This window comes from Gorilla gorilla, chromosome 20 (genome assembly GCF_029281585.2).
Source record: "Gorilla gorilla gorilla isolate KB3781 chromosome 20, NHGRI_mGorGor1-v2.1_pri, whole genome shotgun sequence".
Taxonomy (NCBI): domain Eukaryota; kingdom Metazoa; phylum Chordata; class Mammalia; order Primates; family Hominidae; genus Gorilla; species Gorilla gorilla.
In genome coordinates, this window is record NC_073244.2 from 7067924 (window position 1) to 7091852 (window position 23929).

Consider the following 23929-nt stretch of genomic DNA (forward strand, 5'->3'; position numbering starts at 1 on the left):
TGGGCTACAGAGCCTTGTGTGGCTAGAACCCCAGGCCCTCACTCCAGGGGTGCTGAGAGAGCCTGTCCAGAGGGCCTGGCAGATGACTTAGGGCCTGCCTCAGCCACCACCTGGGACAGGTTCACGCCCTCCACTGAAGAGACACCCGGCCAGCCCTGGGCCTTCGACCTGGGACGTCTGTAGTGGGGTCAGGGGATGAGACCTGGAGCTCAGAACAGATGGGCTGAGCTCCCTGGAGGAGAGAGAACTGAGAACCTTGTCCTGGCAGGGACGCTAGAGCACTGGGTGGGACAGACCTTTCTGGAAGAGCAGGATTTTAACAGGAAGAAAAAGTGGAAGGACTTCCCAGCAGGACCCAGCCTGAACAAAGGTCAGGTGGTGTGGCCCGTGTGGCCCGCTGGGGAATCGGGGGAGGAGGGCACGCAGGAGACACAGGACAGAGCCCACCACGTCTCAGAGCTGTGGGGCGGTGGTGGGTCCCGTCCCCACCCCACCTTGCTGGGGCACAGGTTAGCTTGCCCATCTCTGGGTTCACGGTCCCTGCCAGGAGTTTGGGTAATGCCTCACACAGGGACCTTCGGATCCAAGGGCTGTTGGTGCTTGCACTGCCGTTCCCTCTCCTGCACTGGGCCTGGTGAGTGAAACTAATTCAGAGAGGTACAACACGATCTGGGCATCGCCCGCAAAGTCCAGCCAGCGTTTGGTGACAGCCTACCCTCCACAAGCTCAGAGTCTGGTGAGGGAGGCTGTGGCATGAATAAGGGCAAAAACAGAGGGCAGGCCAGGTGCAGTGGCTCACGCCTGTAATCCTAGCACTTTGGGAAGCCCAGGTGGGAAGATCGCCTGAGCCCAGGAGTTCAAGACCAGCGTGGCCAACATGGCCAGACACTGTCTCTATAAATTGGAAAAAAGACAAAGCAGAGGCCAGGCCCCCAGTTCCCCGCCTGTGTCAGCCTACCAGGAGGAGAAATCACTCGGCGTTCCCTGAACAGATCAGACCCCGGGCCTTTGCACAAGCTGTGCCCCCAGGCAGCGGCCCTCTCCTGCCTGCAGGATTCGTGCGTGGAGACTGATTTGCTGTCGGCGGGGGCTTCACTCTGGGCTTCTTGGATCCCATCCCCAGCTGCTCACACTCCACCTCGGTCCACCTACTATGCTCCCGGCACCCTTAGGGCTGAGGCGTAGGGACTTACTCCATACCCAGGGAACAGCGTGGGTCCGGAGAGGCGACTCCCAGGAGGGCCCCAGGGAGGTCGCAGCCCGAGCAGCTTTGGACTTTGGCCAGCGCCCCTCTGAAACTCTGCCCCGGCCCCCGCAGGGAGGCTGGAGTTGGCCGAGCCCGATTTGGGACGCGTGCGTCGGGGTTGATGAGGCTGCGGATAGCGCTGGAACCGGGCAGGTGAAAGGCCCGGGACCCAGGGCCGGGCCGGGTGGAGCGCGTGGGGGCGCGGGAGGCAGGGTGCGCCCCCACCCCTCGGAGACCCCAGGCCGGGCCACGCGGATGCCGGCGGGGGGCGCGCAGAATCGGGGTCGCTGGGGGCAGGCCCCGGGGGACGAGCCTGCGACGGGGTGGGCCGGGGCAGGGGGCGGGCGCAGGCTGGAGACCCCCGCCCAGTCCCCGCGCGGCCGGGGCACGGCGGGAGGGGGCGCCCGCGGCCCTCCCGACGCTCGGGCGGGACAAAGGCCGGAGCCCGGGCCCCTCCCCGGCGGGTGCGGCGGCGGCGGCCGGCGCTCCGACAGTCCGCGCGGCCGGGTCTTGCGCCCGGGGCGACCCCGGCGCCCCGCCCCGCCGCCGCCTGACTTCTCGGCGCCCGAGGTCGCGCGCGCGGAGGCGGGGGCGGCCCGGGATCTCCAAGCGCCGCCGCGCCCTCCTCCCGCCCGCCCTCCGCCCGCCCGCTCGGCGGCGGCGGCGGCGGAGGAGGCGGAGACGGCTGGCAGGCGGCGGCCGGGAGAGCGAGCGCGGCGGCCGGACCGGGGCCATGGCGCCCGCGCAGCGCCCGCTGCTCCCGCTGCTGCTCCTGCTGTTACCGCTGCCGCCGCCGCCCTTCGCGCGCGCCGAGGACGCCGCCCGCGCCAACTCGGACCGCTACGCCGTCTACTGGAACCGCAGCAACCCCAGGTGAGCGCGGCCGCGCGCGGGGGGCGCCCGGGGACCCCCCAACGCCCCCCAAGCCGCGCCCGGCCTCGCGCCCTCCGAGCTCCGGGCGCCCCCAACGCGCGCGCCGCCGCCGGGATGCGGGCGCCCGGTTCCCGCGGGAGCCCCCCAGGGAGTTCCGGCCCCCCGGAGTTAGGGGGACTCGCCCTTTTCGCGCCTGCCTTCCCCGGGGCGCCCCATTGCCCTAAGGACTGTGGGGACTCGCGCCCCACATCCCCCAGAGCGCCGACGTCTCCTGGAGTTTGGGGAACCCCTCTGGTACCCTCCGATGCCGGGTAGCTCCTGAGTTGCCTGCCTGGACTTGGGGGGACCCCTGATCCACCCGCCTCTCTGGGGAGCCCCCTCGGTTTCGCATTTGGTGGGGATCCCCGGGGACCTTGGCACCGGAGGTGGGGGACTGTGGCCCTCGAGGGATCTCTGGGTTCGTCCTGCCCGCAGGTCCCCAGATGAACTTGGGGAAGTTGGAGTGTCCCTCCCTCAGGACCCAGCATCTGCTTCACTCCAGGGGGCCAAGGGCCCAGCTTTGAAAGGAGACTGAGGGGCCGGGGAGCTGGGGGTCAGCCCCGGGAGGGGCAGTGGGATGGAGTCCTCTCTTGTCCTCTGGGCGCTGACCGGGAAACTGAGGTGCAGAGGGGATGAGGAGCTGGCTCAAGGTCATGCAAGGGGGGGACTTGGGGCAGGACCCAGGTGGCCCAGTGCCCTGCCTGCCACGCCCGGCCGAGATGCCGCACCGGCCTGCCGCAGGCCCCCTTGTTTTGAACCAGGTCCGGGCCAGGCACAATGTTGGGGACAGGAGAAGCCCCCGTTGGTCAGAGCAAAAAAAGTTTGCCGGGTCCTGGCCATGGCCTGGACGTCGGTAGAACCCTCTGAGCCATCCCAGGGTCTCCAAGACAGGAGCAGGCTGCAGCTTCCCTGGGGGTCCCGTGGGAGTCGGGGCTTTGGGGGTCCTGGGGCTCGGGAGGGAGTCAGCCCCAGCACTCAGGGTGTCACCGTCTTCCTAAGGCGCACGGAGCTGCACGTCGGGGGCTGAGGCGGCCCCCCCCACTCTTCTGCCACTGGTCACTTTCTCTCCGTTTTCCAGCCGCTTCCTGTGCCGACCGAGCCGCCCTCTGGAGCCCGCCATCCCTCCTTGTCCCCGCTGTCTGCTGCTGTCCTCGGTCCCCGGGAGGAAAGTTGCATGAAGGGGTCTCTTTGAGGCGGGCTCGGGGACAAGGGCAGCCCGTGTTCCGCCGTGGGGGTGGGGAACACGCACAGGCCCACCCCCCACCCTGGTCAACGGCCTCGGGTCGGGCCCTGGGGGCTGAGGGCAGGGTCCCTGGGCCGCTGGGGGATGGCTGGCCCACCTCAGAGCGGGTCCCCGAGCCGCCCGCTGTGCTGGTCACATGTGGGTTTGATTAAGGCTGTCGCTGGCCGTGCGGGGAGTCCAGCGGGCAGCGCTTCCCCGGCCCAAGTTTTTGATTTCAGCTGCGGAATCTCCCGTCCCCAGCGTGGCCTGTCCTTTGTTCTAGCAAACGCCAAACACACGAGGACCTGGCAACCGGGGGAGGAAGGGGGTCACCAGGGCCGCCCTGCTGCCCCACCTGCCACAGGGCTGTGGGCTGCGGGCCGGACCCCCGGCCAGGGGAAGGAAGTGGCCTCCCCAGTGCCTGGCTTGGCCCAGCCACCTCCTGTTGCTCCGGGTCTGACCTGGTTGCCCAGCTCAAACCGCTGCCTGAGGGAACGGCCTTGCTGGTCCGCAGAGCCGACCTGGGCAGCACCGAGGTGCCTCCTCCTTCCTCTCCTGCCTGCGGTATCCAGGGTTGCTGGGGACGGAGCCGACACCCTGCAGTGGGGCCCAGGGCTGGGTGAGCACCTTCCCGGGAAGCCGGGATCCAGCCAGAATCAGGGCTTTGTCGCGGACATCAGGGGTCTCTGCAGTTCTCAGATTTGGTGTCCAGGGGCACCTGCCAGGGACCTGTGCCTGAGTGGCGGGGGTGTCAGGCACAGCAGGGGGTGGTGCTGGGCCTCCGTATCCAAGGGGACCCTGTGGAGGGGACATCGGCTTGGGGAGAGGAGTGGCGTCAGCCGGCAGGCCTAAGGTGTGAGGCTGGGCTGGCCGGGGAGGGATGATGGGGTCGGGCAGATGTGTGGGGGATGCGGGTACCCCAAGTCTTTGAGAGGGGCATACAGAAAGGCACTGGAGACGGGGACAGCCGCGATGGGGGGCAGACAGCAGCATGGGCACCAGGGGACCGTGTGCTCGATGGGGCCTGCAGGCCCGGGCAGTGCCGCGGCGTCACCGGCCGCCCCTTCCGCCCACTGGCCTGGCACCTGTGCCCAGGCGATGACTGTGTGGTCTGTCTCATCACACCCTCTCTGCTGTGAGAGGCGATGCCTGCACCCAGGGGACCCCGCACCCACCTCCTTGGGCCGCTATAAGGTGGGGCCCCGTTGGGTGGTCTGGCTAGCTGGCCCCGCCACTCCCACCAGTGACTGCACAGCGTCTGTCCGACCCACCCCCCAACCTGGGCTGGGTACCCCTGAGCTGGCCGCCAGGAGTCTCTGGGCCTGTTCCCAGCCGACCTGCATCGGGCTGGGGCGTCCAGGGCTTGGACCTGGCCGGCTGCCCTCACCTGTCCTGCTGGACCTGGCCCGCTGCCCTCACCTGTCCTGTTGGACCTGGCCCGCTGCCCTCGCCTGTCCTGGCCACAACACCGCGTGTGCATTCCCACGGCTGCTCATGTGTGTTTGCGTGCAGGTGTGCCTGGAGTCGCATCCGGCTGCAGGTTACATGTGTCTGTGTGTGGCAGGAGGCTGCGTGAATCCATAGGGCACAGCTCTGGCGTGTTTGCACCTGTGTCTGCGTGATTGCATATGAGGTGCATGTGTGTGCATGAGTGTGCCTGTGCGTGGCACCCGCGTTTGCATGTGCACGGAATGTCTGCAGTGTCCGAGGTCCCTGTGCGTGTCTGCCTGTGGCATGCATGCGTTTTGTCTGTGCGTGGAGTGCAGGTGTGTGTGCATGTCTGTGTGTGGGGTGCATGTAAGTGTGTTTGCCTGGGGGCAGTGCTGGCTGGCTGAGGGCCTGCAATGTGGGGGCAGTGGTGGCCCCAGCACGGTCCACAATGGCAACCCCGCTGTTGGCCCTCCCTCTCCTCCTCCCCTGGGGACGGGACCAGGGCCCGTGTGCAGATGGCCATCAAGCCTCAGAGCAGGGTGGACGCAGGGGCCTGCGGTCCCCGGGAGTCCCCACCTTCTGATTGGAAATCTGCAGCCTTGGGGGCACTGGGTGGGCGCCTGCCCACACTGGGCATCTCTGGGCTTCGGCCACCCTCCCGGGGTTCCCCACGGACCCAGTGGCCCTCGGGTGTGGGCAGCAGCCGGGTTCTCCTCAAACACCGGATGGAAAATGGTGACCTGTGCAAGGGCTCACTCCCCGAGGGAGGAGCCGTCCCCCAGCAGAGGGCAGAGGTGAACGGGGTGTCCCGCTCCCCGTGGCTCCGCTGGCGTCCCTCGGCCTCTCGGGGAGCCGGCTTTGAAGGGGGTGATGCTGTGTTCTGCTGCATAAGGGTTTTTTGTTTTGTTTGAGAGAAGCTGGTCCACTCGGCATTGGGGGCGCTAGGAGAGCCGGGCGGTGGGCCTGGGGGATTCGGGGCCTGAGGGTGGGGTCCTGGAGGCCATGGGGTACCTGGACTCAGACTCGGGAGTCTGGGAGACCTGGGCATGACGTCAGGCAGGTGGCTTAGCAGCCTGGAACCCCCAGGCCTGCTCTGCGAAGTGGGGGTGACGGAGCCCTGCGGTGGGTGCGGCTCGGCCGATAGGGCCTGGTGTGGATGGGCAAAGGCCTGAGGGTGGTCCCAGGGGTTAGTGTCCCCTCCCCAGAGGGGAAACCGAGGCAGCTCCTGTGGTGGCGAGGATGCTTCTGCCGAGGCACCATGGTCTCTGTGTCTCACAGTCTCTTTGGGTCTCTGTCTTCCCCATCTCTGGGCATCCTGGGGTGCCACGGGTGGCCCAGGCCTTCCGCCTCCACTGCAGGCCTCCCTGGGTGGCCTCAGTTTGCAGAGAAGAGAACAGAGGTTCCGTGGTGGGGGGCCGTGAACGCAGTGGGATTTGACCTTCCCCTGTCTCTGGGCTGACGTCTCCGCAGGTCTGCAGGGGACCAGCCCTACGTGGGTCCCTCGGGGTCACAGTGGAGGCAGTGGGTTGTGCGTTCATGGGGGTCCGGGTGGCAGCGTTTCTGTGGAGCTGGTAGTTTCCTTGTCATCCATGAGGGTCCTGCCCTGGTGGCCGTGTGTTCCCCGGGACACGGCTTCTCTCCTCCCCAGGAACCGGGATGCAGCCAGGCCTTGCCCCTCAGTCCTGTGTGTGGGACCAGCCTCTCCTGCAGATGGGTCCTCAGGGAGAGCTGGGCTTTGTACCTTGCTGGGGGAAGGGCTGAGCTGCTCCCGTCCCTGTGCCCACCGTCCCGTCGCCCCAGACACGCGGCTGGAGCCTGCGGAGGAGCAGACAAGCCGGCGGGGTTTTTGCTTTAACCTCAAGCAGGCGTTTGAACTCTGTGGCCGAGTCGGTCCTGGTGGGGGGCTCGTGCCACACCTGCTCCCAGACCAGGCTGGTGTGGGGTCTGGCCGAGAGACTCAGCGGCGTGCCCCCCCAGCTCTGTGCGCCCCTTGTCCACCTGCCCTGTGGGTCGGGGGCCCCCAATTCAGGGACAGAGCAGCCGAGGCCCTGAGAGACGGTGACTCACCCAAGGCCACCCGGAAGTTGGGCACAGTCCAGGGTGTCCCACCTGGGGCCGGCCCGGGGGAAGCCAGGGACAGCCCTGGGAGGGGCAGGAAGGTGGGTGGCCAACGGCAGCTGCGCCCGCTGCACTCTGTACCAGGGCCACCCACGCCCACGGTGACGGAGGCCCAGGTGGGGCTGACCCTGCCCGGCCCATCTTTTTCCTATTTTGCTTCATTTCTAGGGCCCTTCCTCAGTTTACCCTCCTGCACCACAAGGCCATACTTGTCCTTTCTTGGGCAGACCCTGCACCATCCCGGGGACTGATTTCCCTTCAGGTCCCACCCAGGTCCTGAGCAGGAGGAAAAGCTCCAGTCCTCAGTCGGGGGACATCTCTTCCATCCCTGGAAAAGCCAGGTGTGGGTGCTGTACCCCAGCAGGTCTTGCTGGGCAGGAGGCAGGAGGGGACGGGCGGCCTCAGCCCCACGCTGGGCTTCAGGACCCGGGCTGCCTGCTCATCCGGCCAGCCTGGGCCTCCCCGGGAGCTTCTCCACCCTGGAAGAGAGATGGGGACGGGTGCAGGCGTCCACCTGCCCACCCACGGGGTCCTGGCTGCCGGCCACACCACTGCCTCAGTTTCCAGTCCTGGAAGGCAGCCCAGCCCACCCCCACCCCAGTTTTGGGTGAGATTCCTAATTAGTCGCTTAGCTATTAGCGTCTAATAACTTGACAATTGCCCGATTGGAGCTAATTAGCTCCAGGCCGCTTGCTGGAAGCGGGTGACAGCCGGGAGGCCCGGGTGGGCAGGAGGGGAGCCCTGCTGGGTGAGGCTCTGCCTGGGGCCTGGAGGGCTGCCTGGAGGCGTGGACTTTGGCACCCGCAGGTTGAGTGAGCGTAGGGGGGAAGGTGTGGCCCGGCAGAGGGAACCCGGAGGAGTAAAAGCTGCCACCGCCGCTCTGTCTGGGAAAAATCCCAAATCAGCCATTAACCCCTTAGTGAGAATTTCAGTCTGTCTGCCGCTCCGGGGAGGATTTGCATATCGAGGCTTCATCACTAATGGAGGAAGCGAAGGCTTTGTCTGCCTCTCCCCAGGTGCGGTTTTGGGGTGGGGGCCCCCTCCCCCCTGCAGGCGCCACCCTCAACAGGGGCAACGCGCCCGCCTCGGGCTTGCCCGCCAACTTGGAACCGGGAATGCCAACACAGCAAGGCCGCCGCTATTTTAGAGACGCAAAGGGAAAAATACGGCCCCACTCCGGCAGGCAGAGCCGGGGGTGGGGGTTCCCCTGGGACCTGCCCTCCAACACACACACCTGTGGGCTGCTCCCCACAACTCTGGCATTGCAAAGTCCTCGCCTCTTGACCTTTTTAATTCACTCGTTATTGAGCACCACTGTATGCAGGGCCTGTGTAGGGCCCTGGGGAAGGGACAGAGGAGGCCAACATCAGGATCCGGGATTCAGACAGCAAACCCTGTAAAGAGCAGATGTGATATGGGGCGGGGCACAGGGAACAGCACTGCAGGCAGTGGGAACAGCAGCTGCAGAGGCCCTTGGTGGGAACAGGGACAGCCGGGAGGCTGGTGTGGCTGGAAGGGAGGAGTCTTGGAGAGAGGAGGATGAGGAGGGTGCAGTGGATGGGCCACACAGGCCTGGAGGGGTGTGGATTTTATTCTGAGGATCAGGAATGGATGGAGGGCTCTGAGCCGCCGCCAACGTGTTACAGGGTCTGCTTTGCAGAAGAGCGAGGCTTGGGATATGGGGAGGCTGGGCCCTGGCAGACCCTCACTGCAGCCTGGAGGGGCCCGGGCACCTGGCCGCTCAGCCACACAGAAGCCTCGGTCTCTGACGTTTTACCGAAGGCAGAACAGGAGGAGAGAACACAGTGGTGTCAGACGTGGGGGAAGGAGGCACCATTGGGGAACCAAGAGGCCAGAGGGGGACCGACAGGGCTGGTGCCGTGGGCACCTTCAGAGGCTGCTCTGTCTCAAGAAGTGTCCTGCTAGGAGCCAGGTTCTTTTTTTAGGTTGAATGTGGCTCCCTGGGGATCACTGCCGGGACAGGAGGGTAAACTGAGGCCAGAGGGCAGTGGGGAGCCCAGACGCCCCTGCGGTCCCTCCACGGAGGCCTCCCCTGCAGGGCGACCTGGGTGTGGGCAGTCCCAGGCGGGAGCTGGGCCTTGGCTGCCATCGACCGCCTGATCAATGGGCTTTCACTTGGGCTGGGCAGGAACGAAAATGACTTTTCAAAAAGGCTGGAGCAGCTTCTGCATCGATCGTGCCCAAGGGGCCAGCGGGTCAATGAGATGCCTGTGCCCGGCCGGCCAATGGGGCAGCCTGAGGGGTGGGCTGAGGCCGAGCCCATCTCCATCTGAGCCTGTATGGGGGCTGCCCCCGTGTCTGTGCAGACGCACTCCGAGCGTCCAACAGCCGGGAGGACCATCCCCTTGCACGGAGGGGAAAGGGAGCCTCTGAGAGGAGGACGGACCTCGAGACCCAAGCCCAGAACTGCAAGGTTCCGAAGCCCCGGAAGGGCCCCTGCCCTCCAGGCCTGGAGCCCGGGGGAGATTTCCCTGCAACACGCCCTCCCACTGTCCCCTGTGCTGGGCTCACAGGGGTGATGAAGGAGGCCTGGGAAGCTCTCTGTCCCTGGACGAATCCAACCAGGTAGGGAAGGGCTGGAGGGTGACTTCACCGCCTCCGCCGCCCTGCCTTGAAATTCTTTGCTCTGGAGATCTTCATGCCAGATCCCTAGTGGGGAAACTGAGGCACAAGTGAGCACACCTGTCTGCCCCTTCTCACCCCTGGAGACCCAGGAACCCCCGGCCCCGCCTGGCGTGGCATCTCGGGGTGGCGGGGGGCCGGGCTGATGCCATCTGATAATCCCACCACCCTCTCTCTCGAGCTGCTGTGCCAATTAGTGCCCCCAGTGTGGGGCCTGCGGCGGGCTCACCCCTGCAGGCCGGGGTGGCGGTGGCTGTGCCGGGCCTAGAGGCAGCGCCAGGGCCGGGATCGTAGCAGCCTGCACCCGTGTGCTGCCAACACTGGTGGGGCCTCAGTTTCCCCTGCCTGTGCATGGAGGGAGGAGGCAGGAGCGGTGTGGGGGACCCCCCATTCCTCCCTGTTCAGGTCTTTTATGTGCTAATAAGCCCCTCTCAGGGCCCCCCTGGTGCCCCGCTTGGTCCAGGCCGCCGGTTACATGACAGGGGCCCTGGGGACCACAGCCGGGAGATCTAAGGGCTCCTGCCGCCATCGCCCGAGGCAGTGAGGGAAGGGGAGCCGCCGGTCCCTCCCTCGGCTGACCTCTATCCTCACAGAGGAGGCCGGGTCAGGGGGCTCCCTGAAGGAAGAGGCCTGTGGGTTGCATCTGGGGGACCTCAGGGCAAAGGCCTGGAGGCAGGGCTAGGGGGCTGAGGTGTCAGGAGTGCAGGCACCCAGGAGGGAGACCAGGAGGCCGCCGGATTCCGGGGCTCGGGGCTCGGGAGGTTTCTGGGTTCCAGATGTGAGAGGGTGGTATGGGGCTCGCAGGGTCACACAGGAGGGCAGGGGTGGGGCTGGGAGTGGAGCCCAGGATGCCTCCAAACTGGGCAGCAGGTGGAACTCTGCGGGGCTCAGAGGCGGGGGCAGCAGGTGGAACTCGGGGGCTGAGGCGGGGGCGGGGGGGTGCACAGCAGGTGAAACTCAGTAGGGGCTGGGAGTGGAGCCGAGGATGCCTCCGAGCTGGGCGGCAGGTGGAACTCGGCGGGCTGAGAGAGGGGGCGGTGGGCGGAACTCTGGGGGTGCTGAGAGGAGGGTGGAGGGATTCTTCACGCCAAGCTCTGTTCTCTTTGGGGAAACTGAGGCCAGGGTGGGGGCAGAGCTTGCCCCAGAGCGAGCCGGAATGCCCGACCTGTGTCCCCCACGCTGCCCCGGTCCTTCTCAACAGGTGGGAGTGCAGAATGAAAGCAGGGCTGGGGGCTGCCCGGAGGAGGCGGCACAGATGTTAAGCATGTTAGGTAGATGCGAAGTTTCTGGAGAGGGAATTCTTGTGGAGGGACAGCTTGTGCAGAGGCCCGGAGTCAGGAACCCCCCGCCGGCCCTTTGCACACAGGGGTCCAGATGTCACCCACCTGGACACCCACCTCGCTGCTGGCCCTGCCGTGGGGCTGTTGGGGACACTGAGGCAGGAGGTGGGGGACAGTGCCAGGCAAGAGATCGTGGGCTCCCAACCTTGGAAGCCCACCGTGATCGGGGTGTGCAACCCCACCTGCTGACCGCTATCACCATTCAGGGCCCAGGCGGAGTCCACCTTGCGAACTGACCCCTCCCCCATTCCCCGGCCTGACTTCCCCGTGCACCTGTCCCCTGACCCGTCCCTCCCCGCTCACCCTGTCCCGTGCCCCGTGCACCTGTCCCCTGAGCCATCTCTCCCCGCGCACACTTACCCGTGCCCCATGCACCTGTCCCCTGACACTGTCCCCCCTGGCGCACCCTGACCCGTCCCCCGTGCTCCTGACCCCAGCCCTCGCCGCGCACCCTGACCTGTCCTTCGTGCTCCTGTCCCCTGACCCCGGCCCTCGCCGCGCACCCTGACCTGTCCCTCGTGCTCCTGTCCCCTGACCCCGGCCCTCGCCGCGCACCCTGACCTGTCCCTCGTGCTCCTGTCCCCTGACCCTCCCCGCGCACCCTGACCCGTGCCCCGTTCCTCGCTCCGGGCGCTGACCTCTGGCCGCCTTGTCCCCGCAGGTTCCACGCAGGCGCAGGGGACGACGGCGGGGGCTACACGGTGGAGGTGAGCATCAATGACTACCTGGACATCTACTGCCCGCACTATGGGGCGCCGCTGCCGCCGGCCGAGCGCATGGAGCACTACGTGCTGTACATGGTCAACGGCGAGGGCCACGCCTCCTGCGACCACCGCCAGCGCGGCTTCAAGCGCTGGGAGTGCAACCGGCCCGCCGCGCCCGGGGGGCCGCTCAAGTTCTCGGAGAAGTTCCAGCTCTTCACGCCCTTCTCCCTGGGCTTCGAGTTCCGGCCCGGCCACGAGTATTACTACATCTGTGAGTGGGGTCGGGCCGGGGCTGCCGGGGCCCGAGTGGGCGGGGACGCGGGGCGGGGCCAGGAAGTGGGCGGGGCCGCGGGGGTGGGGCCGGGGAGTGGGCGGGGCCGCGGAGTGGGGCCAGGGCCCTTGCTGGCCACTGACCCACCCAGGTCACTGACCACCCCCAGATGTGAAGTGCATGATGGACGTGCCATCCTCCCAACCATCCCGGGAGGCCAGGACTTTCCTCGTCCTTCGTTGCATATGGGGAAACTGAGGCTTGGAGGGGGACTGAGGCTGCACTATTGTGATCTCGGGCCTCCAGCTCAGACCACTTGGTGGTTGGGCCAATAGACCTGGCTCAGCCCTCTGATAGCGAGACCAGGGTGCCCGAGCCCCAGCACACTGATGAGGGAAACCGAGGCATCCGGAGCCCAGCAGGGGAGGGGAGCTTGGTGGAAGCCACAGCTAGGCTGGGTGCTGGGGCTTACTCCTGCAATCCCAGCACTTTGGGATGCCGAGGCGGGAGGATCACTTGAGGCCAGCGTGGACAACGTAGGGAGACCTCTCTACAAAAACATAGAAACAATTAGCCGGGTGTGGTGGCATGGGCCTGTGGTCCCAGCTGTGCAGGGGGCTGAGGTGGGAGGGCTGCTGGGAGTGCATGAGCTCTGGTCGCTCCACTGCACTCCAGCCTGGGTGGCAGAGCGAGACCCTGTCTTTAAAAGAAGAAAAAAACCCCACAGGGCCCCTGCCGCACCAGCCGCACCCAGACTGGGTAGGGGTCTCCAGGTCCTCCCTGCCCCGCACCCACCCCTGCATCTCCCTGGGACCCATGCCAGGCTCGGAGACTCCCTGAGGACCGTGGGGTCTTCATCTGAAGGTTGGGTGGCGGCAGCCTTGGGGATAGTCACATCTGCAGGACCCCATAGTGGGCCAGGCTGGGTGGGCCAGGCTGAGGGAGGCTGCCAGTCCCTGCTGCTTATCGGAGGTCCGAAGCTGGCCTTTTTGTCCCCACGAAAGGCCAGCGGCAGGTGGGGAACACAGCAGCGCCAGCCGGAGTCCCAGTCCTGCTTGGCCATGATATCTGTGACCTTGGCGGGGGAATGAGGGGTCCAGGCACTGCCCACCTGAGATGGGGATGATGGCATCACACTCGTGGCTTCCGCCGTGGCGCTGAGACTGAGGGATTCTCGTGGAGTGGGGACCCCGGCTTCTCAGCATCTCGGGGCCTGAGGGATGGGGAGTCAGGGATCTGGGGTCTGTGCCCCCAGGCTGCAGGGGGGCCAGTGCCTGGACACCCAGTTCCTGCTGTGTGAAATTAAACCTTACAAGGCCCCATTGCCTCCTTTCTCTGCTCTAGTTGGATTTTTCCCCTATAATTCAGGGAAGAAGCGGGTGGGCGACGGGGGAAGGTGTTTAAATTAAGTCCCCATAATATGAGAAAAATTACATTTTTCTTTCTGAGACGGCAGTTTCATAAAGATAATTATTGTAATTATTCGTCCTACCTCTGTGATGAATGTTATTTTTATTACATGCTTTTTATCTTCATCTTCCAGTGTGAGGGGTTTCTAGGGGGCGGGCAGAGGTGGTGGCCATGAGAGCCAGGCCATCGGGGCCCAGGGCCCGGCAGAGACAGCAAGACCACATCCATGTGTGCGTGCACGTGGTCCCACCCCTGTTCGATTGTCCACACGTGTGCACACCCCAGCGGCCCCGGCTTCAGGTGTCCTTTTCCTCCTCTCTTGACCCTTGCAGACGCCCCCACTGCACTCCAGGATGGTTCTGGGGGCCCGAAAGCAGGGGCAGCGATGCTGGAATATTGGGCATAAGAACCAGATGGAAATAATATTTCCTGGCCAGGCGTGGCAGTGGCTCACGCCTGTAATCCCAGCACTTTGGGAGGCCGAGGTGGGTGGATCACCTGAGGTCAGGAGTTCAAGACCAGCCCAGCCAACATGGTGAAACCCCGTTTCTACTAAAAATACAAAAATTAGCCAGGCATGGTGGCGCACATTTGTAATCCTGTTTACTTGGGAGGCTGAGGCAGGAGAATTGCTTGAACCCGGGAGGCTGAGGTTGCAGTGAGCTGAGATCGTACCATTGCACTCCAGCCTGGGCGACAAGAGCAAAGCTCCATCACAAAAAAAAAAAAAAAAAAAAAAAGAATCTTTCCCAGAGAATCTGCTGTGTTGCCAGGCGAGGCCCAGAGAGGGAGCGGTTTGTCCACAGGCTCTCAGAGGCAGAGATTTGAACCCAGGTCAATCATTTCACTATTAACATATCACCTCTTTGCTGATTGCTTGAAAACAAATACATCATTTTCCGAGCTCACCCTGTGCTGCCCTGGGGTGAGGCAGAGCAGAACAAAAACACAGACACCCCCAGGTTCTGGGGTCAGGATTGGACAGAGGGAGGAGCAGGGGGAATGTGCAGGAGACTGCTGGGAAACGGGGCGTTGTGTCTGGGGCTTTGATGTACGATTAAGAGTTTTAAGAGTGGCTCTCCACCTGGGGTCAGGGTTGATTCACCAAGGTGGGGAAGGGAGTACAGCCCCAGGAGGTCTCAGGCACCAAGAGGCACTTTCCCACTCATCCCCATCCCCTCTCTTCTAGCTGCCACGCCTCCCAATGCTGTGGACCGGCCCTGCCTGCGACTGAAGGTGTATGTGCGGCCGACCAGTAAGTGCTCAGGGGGATGGGCAGGATCCAGGCCCCCACCCCTGTGTCCTAAACCCACAGAACCAGTGAGTGTCCAGAAGAGCCAGGACAGGGAGCCTTGGGTTTCCCTATCTTGCCCTGCCTTGCCCCAGCCTCGATTTCCCCGTCTGATGAACATGTCAGACCTTCGAGAGTGAAGGTTAGCTGAGCGCAGTGGCTCACGCCTATAATCCCAGCACATTGGGATGCTGAGGCAGGAGAATCATTTGAGCCCAGGAGGCCGAGGCTGCAGTGAGCAGAGATCACGCCACTGCATTCCAGCCTGGGTGACAGAGCAAGACTCTGTCTCTAAAAAACAAAGCAGGCCGGTTGTGGTGGCTCACGCCTGTAATCCCAACTTTGGGAGCCTGAGGCAGGTGGATCACCTGAGGTCAGGAGTTTGAGACCAGCCTGGTTAACATGGCGAAACCCCATCTCTACTAAAAATACAAAATTTAGCCGGGCCTGGTGGCGGGCTCCTGTAATCCCAGCTACTCAGGAGACTGAGGCAGGAGAATCACTTGAACCCGGGAAGTGGAGGTTGCAGTGAGCCCAGATTGCGCCACTGCTCTCCAGTCTGGGTGATATAGCAAGACTGCGTCTAAAAAATAAAATAAAATAAAAATAAAAATAAAAACAGCGTGGCCGGGCACGGTGGCTCACACCTGTAATCCCAGCACTTTGGGAGGCTGAGGCGGGTGGACCCCAAGGTCAAGAGATGGAGACCGTCCTGGCCAACATGGTGAAACCCCGTCTCTACTAAAAATACAAAATTAGCCGGGCGTGGTGGCACATGCCTGTAGTCCCAGCTATTTGGGAGGCTGAAGCTGGAGAATCGCTTGAACCCGGGAGGCGGAGGTTGCAGTGAGCCCAGATTGCGCCACTGCACGCCAGCCTGGCGACAGTGAGACTCCGTCTCAAAAAAATAAAATAAAATAAAATAAAATAAAATAAAATAAAATAAAATAAAGCAAAAAAAAAAAAGATTAAAAGAGTGAAGGTTGAATTCAACAGCCAGGTCCCCCACTTGAGGCCAAGTGACTTTGCCCGGAGAGTGGGCATCGGGGATGGCACGAAGAGGGAGCCGAGGGCCTGCCTGGTGGGGTGATGAGTCCGTTGGGCAGATGTGCACCCTGAGGGCGGGCAGCACGCGGGGAGCCCAGTGGGGTTCGGGCGGCCGCTGAGCGTGCTGTCTCTGCCACCCGCAGACGAGACCCTGTACGAGGCTCCTGAGCCCATCTTCACCAGCAATAACTCGTGTAGCAGCCCGGGCGGCTGCCGTCTCTTCCTCAGCACCATCCCCGTGCTCTGGACCCTCCTGGGTTCCTAGTCCCAGCCCCGCAGGACGCCGGCCCTGCCCGGAAGGCCCCGCCTGGACCGCCTGACCTCGGCCCTCCGGACCCGGCTGCGGCCCCCGCCTCCGAGACCAAATAGAGACGCTGCTTCTCCCTCGCCTGGTGCCGCCCCCGCCGGGCAGGGGCCATCCACCCGCCCCAGGACCAGCCCTCAGGGAGCGGACGGCCGAGAGCCCCCCCCCACGGAGGCCCGAGGGGCCGGGGAGTGGATGCAGACCCTGGCCAAGCCATCTCCTCTGGGGCGTCGGAGAACCCGGGAACCTCTTGGCGATTTTTTTTTTTTTTTAGTGTATTTTTCGTGGTTGGATCAAAAAGACTTGAGTTTTTAATTTAATTTATTCCCTGCCATTGCAGCGGGGCGGGGTCCCTGTGCCCTGGCCTGGGGGAGGGGAACGCGGAACATGGGGTCGGGAACACAGCTGCTCCCCTCTGCTCTGCACCCCACTTGTGGGGTCCTGGCTGCAGCCCACCGCGGACCCCCCTGGTGCTCCAGGTTGGGTGAGTCTGAGCCGGAAGGGGTACGTGGTGAGCGCCCCTCATTGTGGCTGGGGAGACCTCATACCCCATCGCCCACCCCCGTCCTCCTGGTAATTTCCTCCCAGACACTATTTCGCCCCAGCGCCCTTCGGAATCACAGTCCCGCCATGTCTTAGAAACTCCTTTGGCCCATGCAAACAGCCCCTACCCGTCCCCCTCGCCTCACACGGTCCCTCTCCGAGGCCGAGAAGACCTTCTGTTCCTGTAAATACAGCCAGCAAGTGCAAACTGTGATTTCATTTTCCACGTATTCCTGAGGACGGACTGGACCGTTTATGTTTTTTCAGCCCTTCATAGGGGGTCTTTTATTTTGGTGGGGGGGTGGGGTGGACTTTTAGAGTAGAAGCTGCACTTGGCAATAAGCTCGTGTCGTCTGTCAGAGCCCCTCTCTCAACTCTGTGACCTGATAATGTTTCTAAGAAAAAGAAAAAAAGGACAAAAGGGAGGGAACCTCTACCAAAAAGAAAAAAAGAAACTCCTCCCCGAAGACACTTTAATGAAGGAAACAACGCATTTATACGGATTTCATATTTCTACCCGCCTTTCCTGACTCTGTGTTTTATATATATTATATATAAATATATATTGTGTACGGCCGCCGGCCGGCGGCTCGAGGCACGCCCGGTGGTGGGGGGTGGGCAGAGGGCTTTTGTAGGGGGTCGGCGGGGCGGGCCGCGTTGCCAGGCCTGGAGCTGGCGACCGGGCCTCCCTCTTTCCGTCACAATCAACTTTGGATTCTGTATTTTTTTATAATAAAATGAGCATAAACCTCAAACGCGTGTGTCTGTATGTGGGGGCCTTGCCCTGCTTGAAGGAGACTTTTGCATTCCTAATTTGGCGGTGGATGCTGGGTGTGGTGGTTTACTCCTGTGATTGCAGCACTTTGGGAGGCCGAGGTGGGCAGATCGCTTGAGGTCAGGAGTTTGAAACCAGTCTGGCCAACATGGTGAAACCCCATCTCTACTAAAAATACGAAAAAAAAAAAAAAAAGCCAGGTGAGGTGGTGCACACCTGTCATCCCAGCTACTCGGGAGGCTGAGGCAGGAGAACCTCTTGAACCCGGGAGGTGGAGGTTGCAGTGAGCTGAGATCGTGCCTTTGCCCTCCAGCCTGGGCAACAGAGCGAAACTCTGTCTCAAAAAGGAAAAAAAAAAATGAGCTCGGCGTGGTGGTGCACAACTGTAGACCCAGCTACTCGGGAGGCTGAGGTGAGAGGATGGCTTGAGCCCGGCAGGTGGAGGCTACAGGGAGCTATGATCACACCACTGCACTCCAGCTTGGGCAACAAAGCAAGACCCTGCCTCAAATAATAGTAATAGTAATAATAATAATAATAATTTAGAGGTGGGTCTGGAATCTACTGGGGAGAGGGGTGCGGCTTTGAGGAACCTCTGGGGATCCCCAGAGCTGTGAACCTGACTGATTCATTGGTTCTGTGCATCTTTTTGGGGTCAGGCCTTGCGATGAGCATTTTATAGGGCCCGTATCCTTCATAGCCATCCATGGGCTTCAGTTTCCCTCTCTGGGAAGTAGCAACAGCCCACCCAGGGCCGGGAGGGGCAGCTGGGAGGATGGAGGGAGGAGACGGGGCCTGTGCATGGCCGGCCCCGGGGACACCGCTGGCCGGCACACACCTGAACATGGTGGAATTCCGGGCCTCAGGAGCCAATCAAATGTTGTCAAACCTCCACTGGCAAGCTCTGCCTCCGTGTGACTCAGTTTCCCCACCTGCCCCAGGCCAGGGCAGGGGCTCTGTCATGTCCTAACCTCTTCCCCTTGCAAATGGCACGTCTGTAAGTTCTGGGGTCCCAGGGGCCTTCACGCCAGGCATGCCCCGATTGAAGAAACTGAGGCACAGAGAGGCTGGGGGTGACGTGGCAGGTGACCCGGCCCAGGGGACTGAGGTCTTTACGGCTGGACGACGGTCGCCTGCATCCCACCCGCCGTGACGACGGCGTCTCCGGCACAATTAGCCGAGTGGGAACGCTCCCAGCTAATTAATTCAGCTGCGCTGGGCCCGGTGACGGGGGCCGCCTCCTAATGAGGCAGCCCAGGCACAAAGACCCCTGTGTGTGCCCTGCCCCGCCCCTGCCCAGCGCGGGGTGGACGCACGGAGGCACAGAGGGCCGGCCGGCCACCGTGCTGAGCACTGCGGGGGAGGCCCCACCATGCCCCACTCCACAGAGGACCCCGAAGCTCAGAGAGGGAGGGGACCCCCACAGCCCATTCACGCCGAGACCCCCAACCCAAACTGCAACGTGACCACAGGGACAGAGAGGACCAGGGACAGAATGAGATCAGGGATCACGGGAGGCATCCCAGCGCTGACTGTGATGCTGTTACAAAAACACAATAGTGTCCTTCCCTCCATTTTAAGTACAATTGCATGGATTTTAGTGCATTGAGACTTGTGCAGCCATCAGCTCTGATTCCAGAACATTCCATCACCCCAAAAGGAAGCCTTGTCCCCATCAGCCGTCACTCCTTATCCCCTCCCCTGGCACCAATGTATCCCCTCCTTCCCTGTCTCTGTGGATGGGCCTGTCCTGGATGTTTCATAGAAATGTGTCACACACTGTGTGGCCTTGCGTGTCTGGCATCTCTCAGTGAGTGTGACGTCCTCAAGGTGCATCTGCGCTGTGGCCTGGGTCAGAGCCTCGCTCCTTTTCACAGCTGAGCATGTTCCGGTGTGTGGAAGGACCACGCTGTGTTTATCCAATCATCTATCCAGGGGCACTTGGGTACTTTCCACCTTTTAGCTATTATGACAATTGTTAAAAATACAATTTATTATTGTTATTGTTTTTTGTAGAGATGGGGTCTTGCTATATTTCCTGGCTGGTCTCGAACTCCTGGGCTCAAGTGATCCTCCCGCCCTGGCCTCCTAGAGTGCTGGGGGTGCCAGGCATGGTAGCTCACCCCTGTAATCTCACCATTTTCAGAGATTGTCTCTAAAAAACAAAGAACAAAAACTCACAAGCCAAAGTTCTTGTGATTACAGAAGTGAGCCACCACGCCCAGCCAAAATGCTTTTTTTAGATTGATTATTTAACTCTGTATTATGTATTAGAGACGGGGTCTCACTCTGTCGCCCAGGCTGGAGTGCAGTGGTGCGATCACGGCTCACTGAAACCTCTGGCTCCTGGGCTCAAGTGATTTGCCTCCCGCAGCCTCTGAGTAGCTGGCACTACAGGCATATTGTGACAATCTTATTATTTTTGAGACAAAGTTTCAATGCAAAAGGTGACTTTGCTTTTTCGTTTTTGTTTTTGTGTTTTTTTGAGACTGAGTCTCTCTGTCACCCAGGCTGGAGTGTAATGGCACGAACCCGGCTCACTGCAGCCTCCGCCTCCCACGTTCAAGCAATTCTCCTGCCTCAGATTCCCGAGAAGCTGGGATTACAGGTGTGTGCCAACTCGCCCAGCTAATTTTTGTATTTTTAGTAGAGATGGGGTTTCACCATATTGGCCAGGCTGGTCTCAAATTCCTGACCTGAAGTAATCCACCTGCCTTGGCCTCCGAAAGTGCTGAGAATACAGACGTGAGCCACTGTGCCCAGCCTAAAAGGTGACTTTGGGTAAATACACAAAGAATGGCTGAGCTCCTGCCTCTGGGCCTTTGCACACACTGTCCCCCCACCCCACCCCACTGCCCCGATGAACCTCTCCTGCAGATTGCAGCCAGGCTCCCCCACTCAGCCCCTTCCAACTCAGCTCAGATGTCACCTGAGCTCCTGGCCAGGAGGCTGTGGTGCCCTTTGTGACTCTTTCCTTACATGACTCCTCCCCAGGCTGCAGCCGCTAAGGGCGGGGCTGGATCTGTCCTGGTTATCACCGGGACCAGTGCTGGGCCCAGAGCAGGGAATCTCCTGGGACCGTGTCATTGGCCACACGCAGACACGTGTACACACACACACGCATAGCCCTGCGCTTGCACCTGCATGCCTGTGTACCCCTGTGTCGCCAGACACATGTGTTTTGGGCCCGAGCCTCTCAGGAACTGACCTCCACTCCCATGCCAGACCCTGATCAGACCCTGGTGCCTGTCCCAGTGGCTGCATCAACGTGTCGAGTGGCCACTGACTCCAGGGGCTGTGCTGGGATGTCCCCGCCGGGTGTGGGCGCTCCTTGGGGAACCTGGTTACCCCCGACCCCAGCCCCAGCGAGACCCCAACGCCGGCTCCTGCCAGCTCTGGACAGCCATTGGTACGCTGGTCCCGCGCAGAGTCTTTTCCACCCAGAGGATCCTGAGGGAAGTCATCTCCCTCCTGCCGGGCAGTTACTGCCGCCTCGGTGCCCGCCGCGGGCAGGGGGTGGCGGGAGGCTGCTGGGGGAAAGGAGGCCTGAGGCGCCCAAAACTCTTGAGTGTGGCTTGGGGTGGAACGTGCCGCCCCCCACAGCCCCGGTGGCCCAGGGCAGGGTTCTGCCTTCCCCCAGACCTTGGCCATCTCAGTTTGGAGGAGGCGCAGCCCCCAGCCCTCACCACTGAGCCTCAGTGTCCCTGTCTACACCTGTGTTTGAGGAGAAAACCCCTTGGTCCCCACCCTCTGGTCCAAACAGCCATGATGGAGGGGGGCTCACTTTTTTTTTGTTTTTTAGAAATGGTGTCTCATTCTTCACCCTCAAAACTGAACGGAGGCTGGGCATGGTGGCTCCTGCCTGTAATCCCAGCAATTTTGGAGACTGAGGCAGGCTGATTGCTGGAGGCCAGGGGTTCAAGACCAGCCTGGGCAACAGGGTGAGACCCCACCACCACCATCTCGGCAAAATAAAAATTAAAAAATTAGCCAGGCATGCTGGCAGGCACCTGTGGTTCCAGCTACTTGGGGGGCCCAGGGGGGAAGATCCTTTGAGCCCAGGAGGTTGAGGCTGCAGTAAGCCATGATCACGCCACTGCACTCCAGCCTGGGTGACAGAGCCAGACCCTGTCTCAAAAAAAAAAAAAAATACTGAACAGCTCACACCAGTAATCCCAGCACTTTGGGAGGCCAAGGCGGGTAGATCACTTGAGGTCAGGAGTTCGAGACCAGCTTGGCCAACGTGGTGAAACCTTGTCTCTATTAAAAATACAAAAATTAGCTGGGCATGATGGCAGGCGCCTGTAGTGCCAGCTACTCGGGAAGGCTGAAACACAAGAATCGCCTTGCAGTGATCCAACGGCCACATGGCAGGAATGAGAGGCTCCAGAAAAGAAAAGAAAACAAAACAAAACAAAAATAAGAAAAACAAACAAAATAAAGAAGAAGAAGAAAAAAAGAACCCCCCCCGCCCCACCATCCCCAGGGGCCACAGCACTCTGTCCTCTGGTCCCCCAACCCAGCCCTGACACCTGCTTCTTCCCCAGGGCACCTCTCACTCATGGGTGTTCCCTCTTTGCCCTGGCTGGCACACCCTTCCCAAGTCTCCTCTGGGCTCTCCCCACCTTTTTTTTTTTTTTTTTTTTGAGATGAAGTTTCGCTCTTGTCACCCAGGCTGGAGTGCAGTGGGGCGATCTCGGCTCACTGCAAGCTCCGCCTCCCAGGTTCACACCATTCTCCTGCCTCAGCCTCCAGAGTAGCTGGGACTACAGGTGCCCACCACCACGCCCGGCTAATTTTTGTATTTTTAGTAGAGAAGGGGTTTCACTGTGTTAGCCAGGATGGTCTCGATCTCCCGACCTCAGGTGATCCGCCTGCCTCGCCTCCCAAAGTACTGGGATTACAGGCGTGAGCCACCGCGCCAGGCCTATTTATTTTATTTTATTTTTTTGAGACAGAGTCTCACTCTGTCGCCCAGGCTGGAGTGCAGTGGCGTGATCTCAGCTCACTGCAAGCTCTGCCTCCTGGGTTCATGCCATTCTCCTGCCTCAGCCTCCGCCCCCACCACACCCGCTAGTTTTTTTGTATTTTTAGTAGAGACCGGGTTTCACTGTGTTAGCCAGGATGGTCTTGATCTCCTGACCTCGTGATCTGCCTGCCTCGGCCTCCCAAAGTGCTGGGATTACAGGCGTGAGCCACCACGCCCGGCCTTTTTTTTTCTTTTTTTTTTTTAGACGCAGTCTCACTCTGCCGCCCAGGAGTACAGTGGCGTGATCTCAGCTCACTGCAACCTCCGCCTCCCGGGTTCAAGCGTTTCTCCTGCCTCAGCTTCCCGAGTAGCTGGGACTACAGGCACGTACCACCACGACCCGCTTTTTTCTTTTTTTTTTTTTTTTGTATTTTTAGTAGAGACGGGTTTTCTCCATGTTGGTCAGGCTGGTCTTGAACTCCCGACCTCAGGTGATCCTCCCGTCTTGGCCTCCCAAAGTGCTGTGATTACAGGCATGAGCCGCCGCGCCCGGCCATCTCCACCTGGTTGAAGGTCTTGCCGTCGTAGACGCCCACCGTGTACCCACCATCGCGGGCAGGATAAGCACGTCCAGCAGGTGCATCTTCACCACTTCCGGCTTCTCCGTGGGCGGCGCCTCCTTCTTGGCCTTGCGCAGGCGCTTGAGCAGCGAGTGCTGCTTCCGCCACAGGCCCCGGTTCAGCCGCCGCCGGCGCGCGCTGTTCAGCTGCATCAGCTGCTCCGAGGACATGTCCAGGAGCTGGTCCAGGTCCACGCCGCGGTGGGTGAAGTTGCGGAAGGTCTGTTTCTTCTGCTGCTTTACCTCTGCCATCTTGCTGCATCCTCAGAATAGCTCTCCAGGCCCTTCTTTATGAGACAGGGTCTTGCCCTTGTTGCCCAGGCTGGAATGCAGTGGTGTGATCATGGCTCACTGCAGTCTTGACTTCTTGGGCTCAAGCGATCCTCCTGCCTCAGCCTCCCGAGTAGCTCGAACCACAGGTGCACACCACCATACCTGGCTAATTTTTGATTATTTGTAGAGATGGGGTCTTGCTACGTTGCCCAGGCTGATCTCAAACTCCTGGGCCCAAGGGATCCTCTTGCCTCGGCCTCCTAAAATGCTGGGATGACAGGCGTGGGCCACCGTGCCCGGCAAGCTCTGGGCCCAAGCTCTGGGCCCTCCTGCACGGTCGCCTGGTGGAGCAGAAACCACCGCCAGCAGCTCCCCGTCCATTTGTCTGTGCACATTCCTGGGCTCAGACGGTGGCTTCCGAGGCCGGAACTGCGGAGTCACCTGCTCCGCACTTGAGTCTGGAACGTCTCAGACCAGACCCCTCCCTTTACAGCCTGAGAGAGGGAGAGACCCTGCCCAGGCCTCCCAGGGGCCTGCCCACCCGACAGCTCCTGACTCCCCCACCCTCATTGATCCAGAAATGGACGGCTTCGGCCCAGGAGCGATCAATGCGCCCTAATGGACATGTGGGGGGGGGGGGGGGGGAGGGGCGCTGAGTTGCAGGAGACACCCTGCCCTGTGCAGAGGGGGAAACTGAGGCTGCTCCCAGGCCCCATGGGTCACTGGCCCGAAGCAGTGTAAGCCCCGCCGGGTCAGGGGTTGCATCTGGAGCAGCCCAGGGAGAATGAGGCTGGGGACCCTTCATTCCGGG

The 23929-nt window shown here is 61.8% G+C and overlaps 2 protein-coding genes across 2 annotated transcripts; one reads left to right on the forward strand and one right to left on the reverse strand.

The window, feature by feature from the left end:
* The first annotated feature begins 1743 nt into the window (after positions 1-1743).
* Positions 1744-17234, forward strand: EFNA2 (ephrin A2). The gene is made up of 4 exons (XM_031006326.3): positions 1744-2119; positions 11574-11887; positions 14487-14552; positions 15779-17234. Exons 1-4 carry the CDS (start codon positions 1980-1982, stop codon positions 15898-15900), a joined length of 642 nt encoding a protein of 213 aa, XP_030862186.1. The 5' UTR covers positions 1744-1979; the 3' UTR covers positions 15901-17234.
* A 3483-nt stretch (positions 17235-20717) lies between these two features.
* LOC101129785 (small ribosomal subunit protein uS19) lies at positions 20718-23097 on the reverse strand. Its single transcript, XM_031006325.2, is given in 3 exon segments — positions 20718-20787; positions 22776-22824; positions 22827-23097. Coding segments are annotated over 3 exon segments (390 nt in total).
* Positions 23098-23929: the final 832 nt, after the last annotated feature.

Bases quoted from the DNA above. Each gene is read 5' to 3' on its own strand.
- EFNA2 (XM_031006326.3), top strand. From the start codon at position 1,980: ATGGCGCCCGCGCAGCGCCCGCTGCTCCCGCTGCTGCTCCTGCTGTTA. The intron at 11,888-14,486 runs GTGAGTGGGGTC...CCTCTCTTCTAG, and splicing joins CCACGAGTATTACTACATCT to CTGCCACGCCTCCCAATGCT. The intron at 14,553-15,778 runs GTAAGTGCTCAG...TGCCACCCGCAG, and splicing joins GGTGTATGTGCGGCCGACCA to ACGAGACCCTGTACGAGGCT.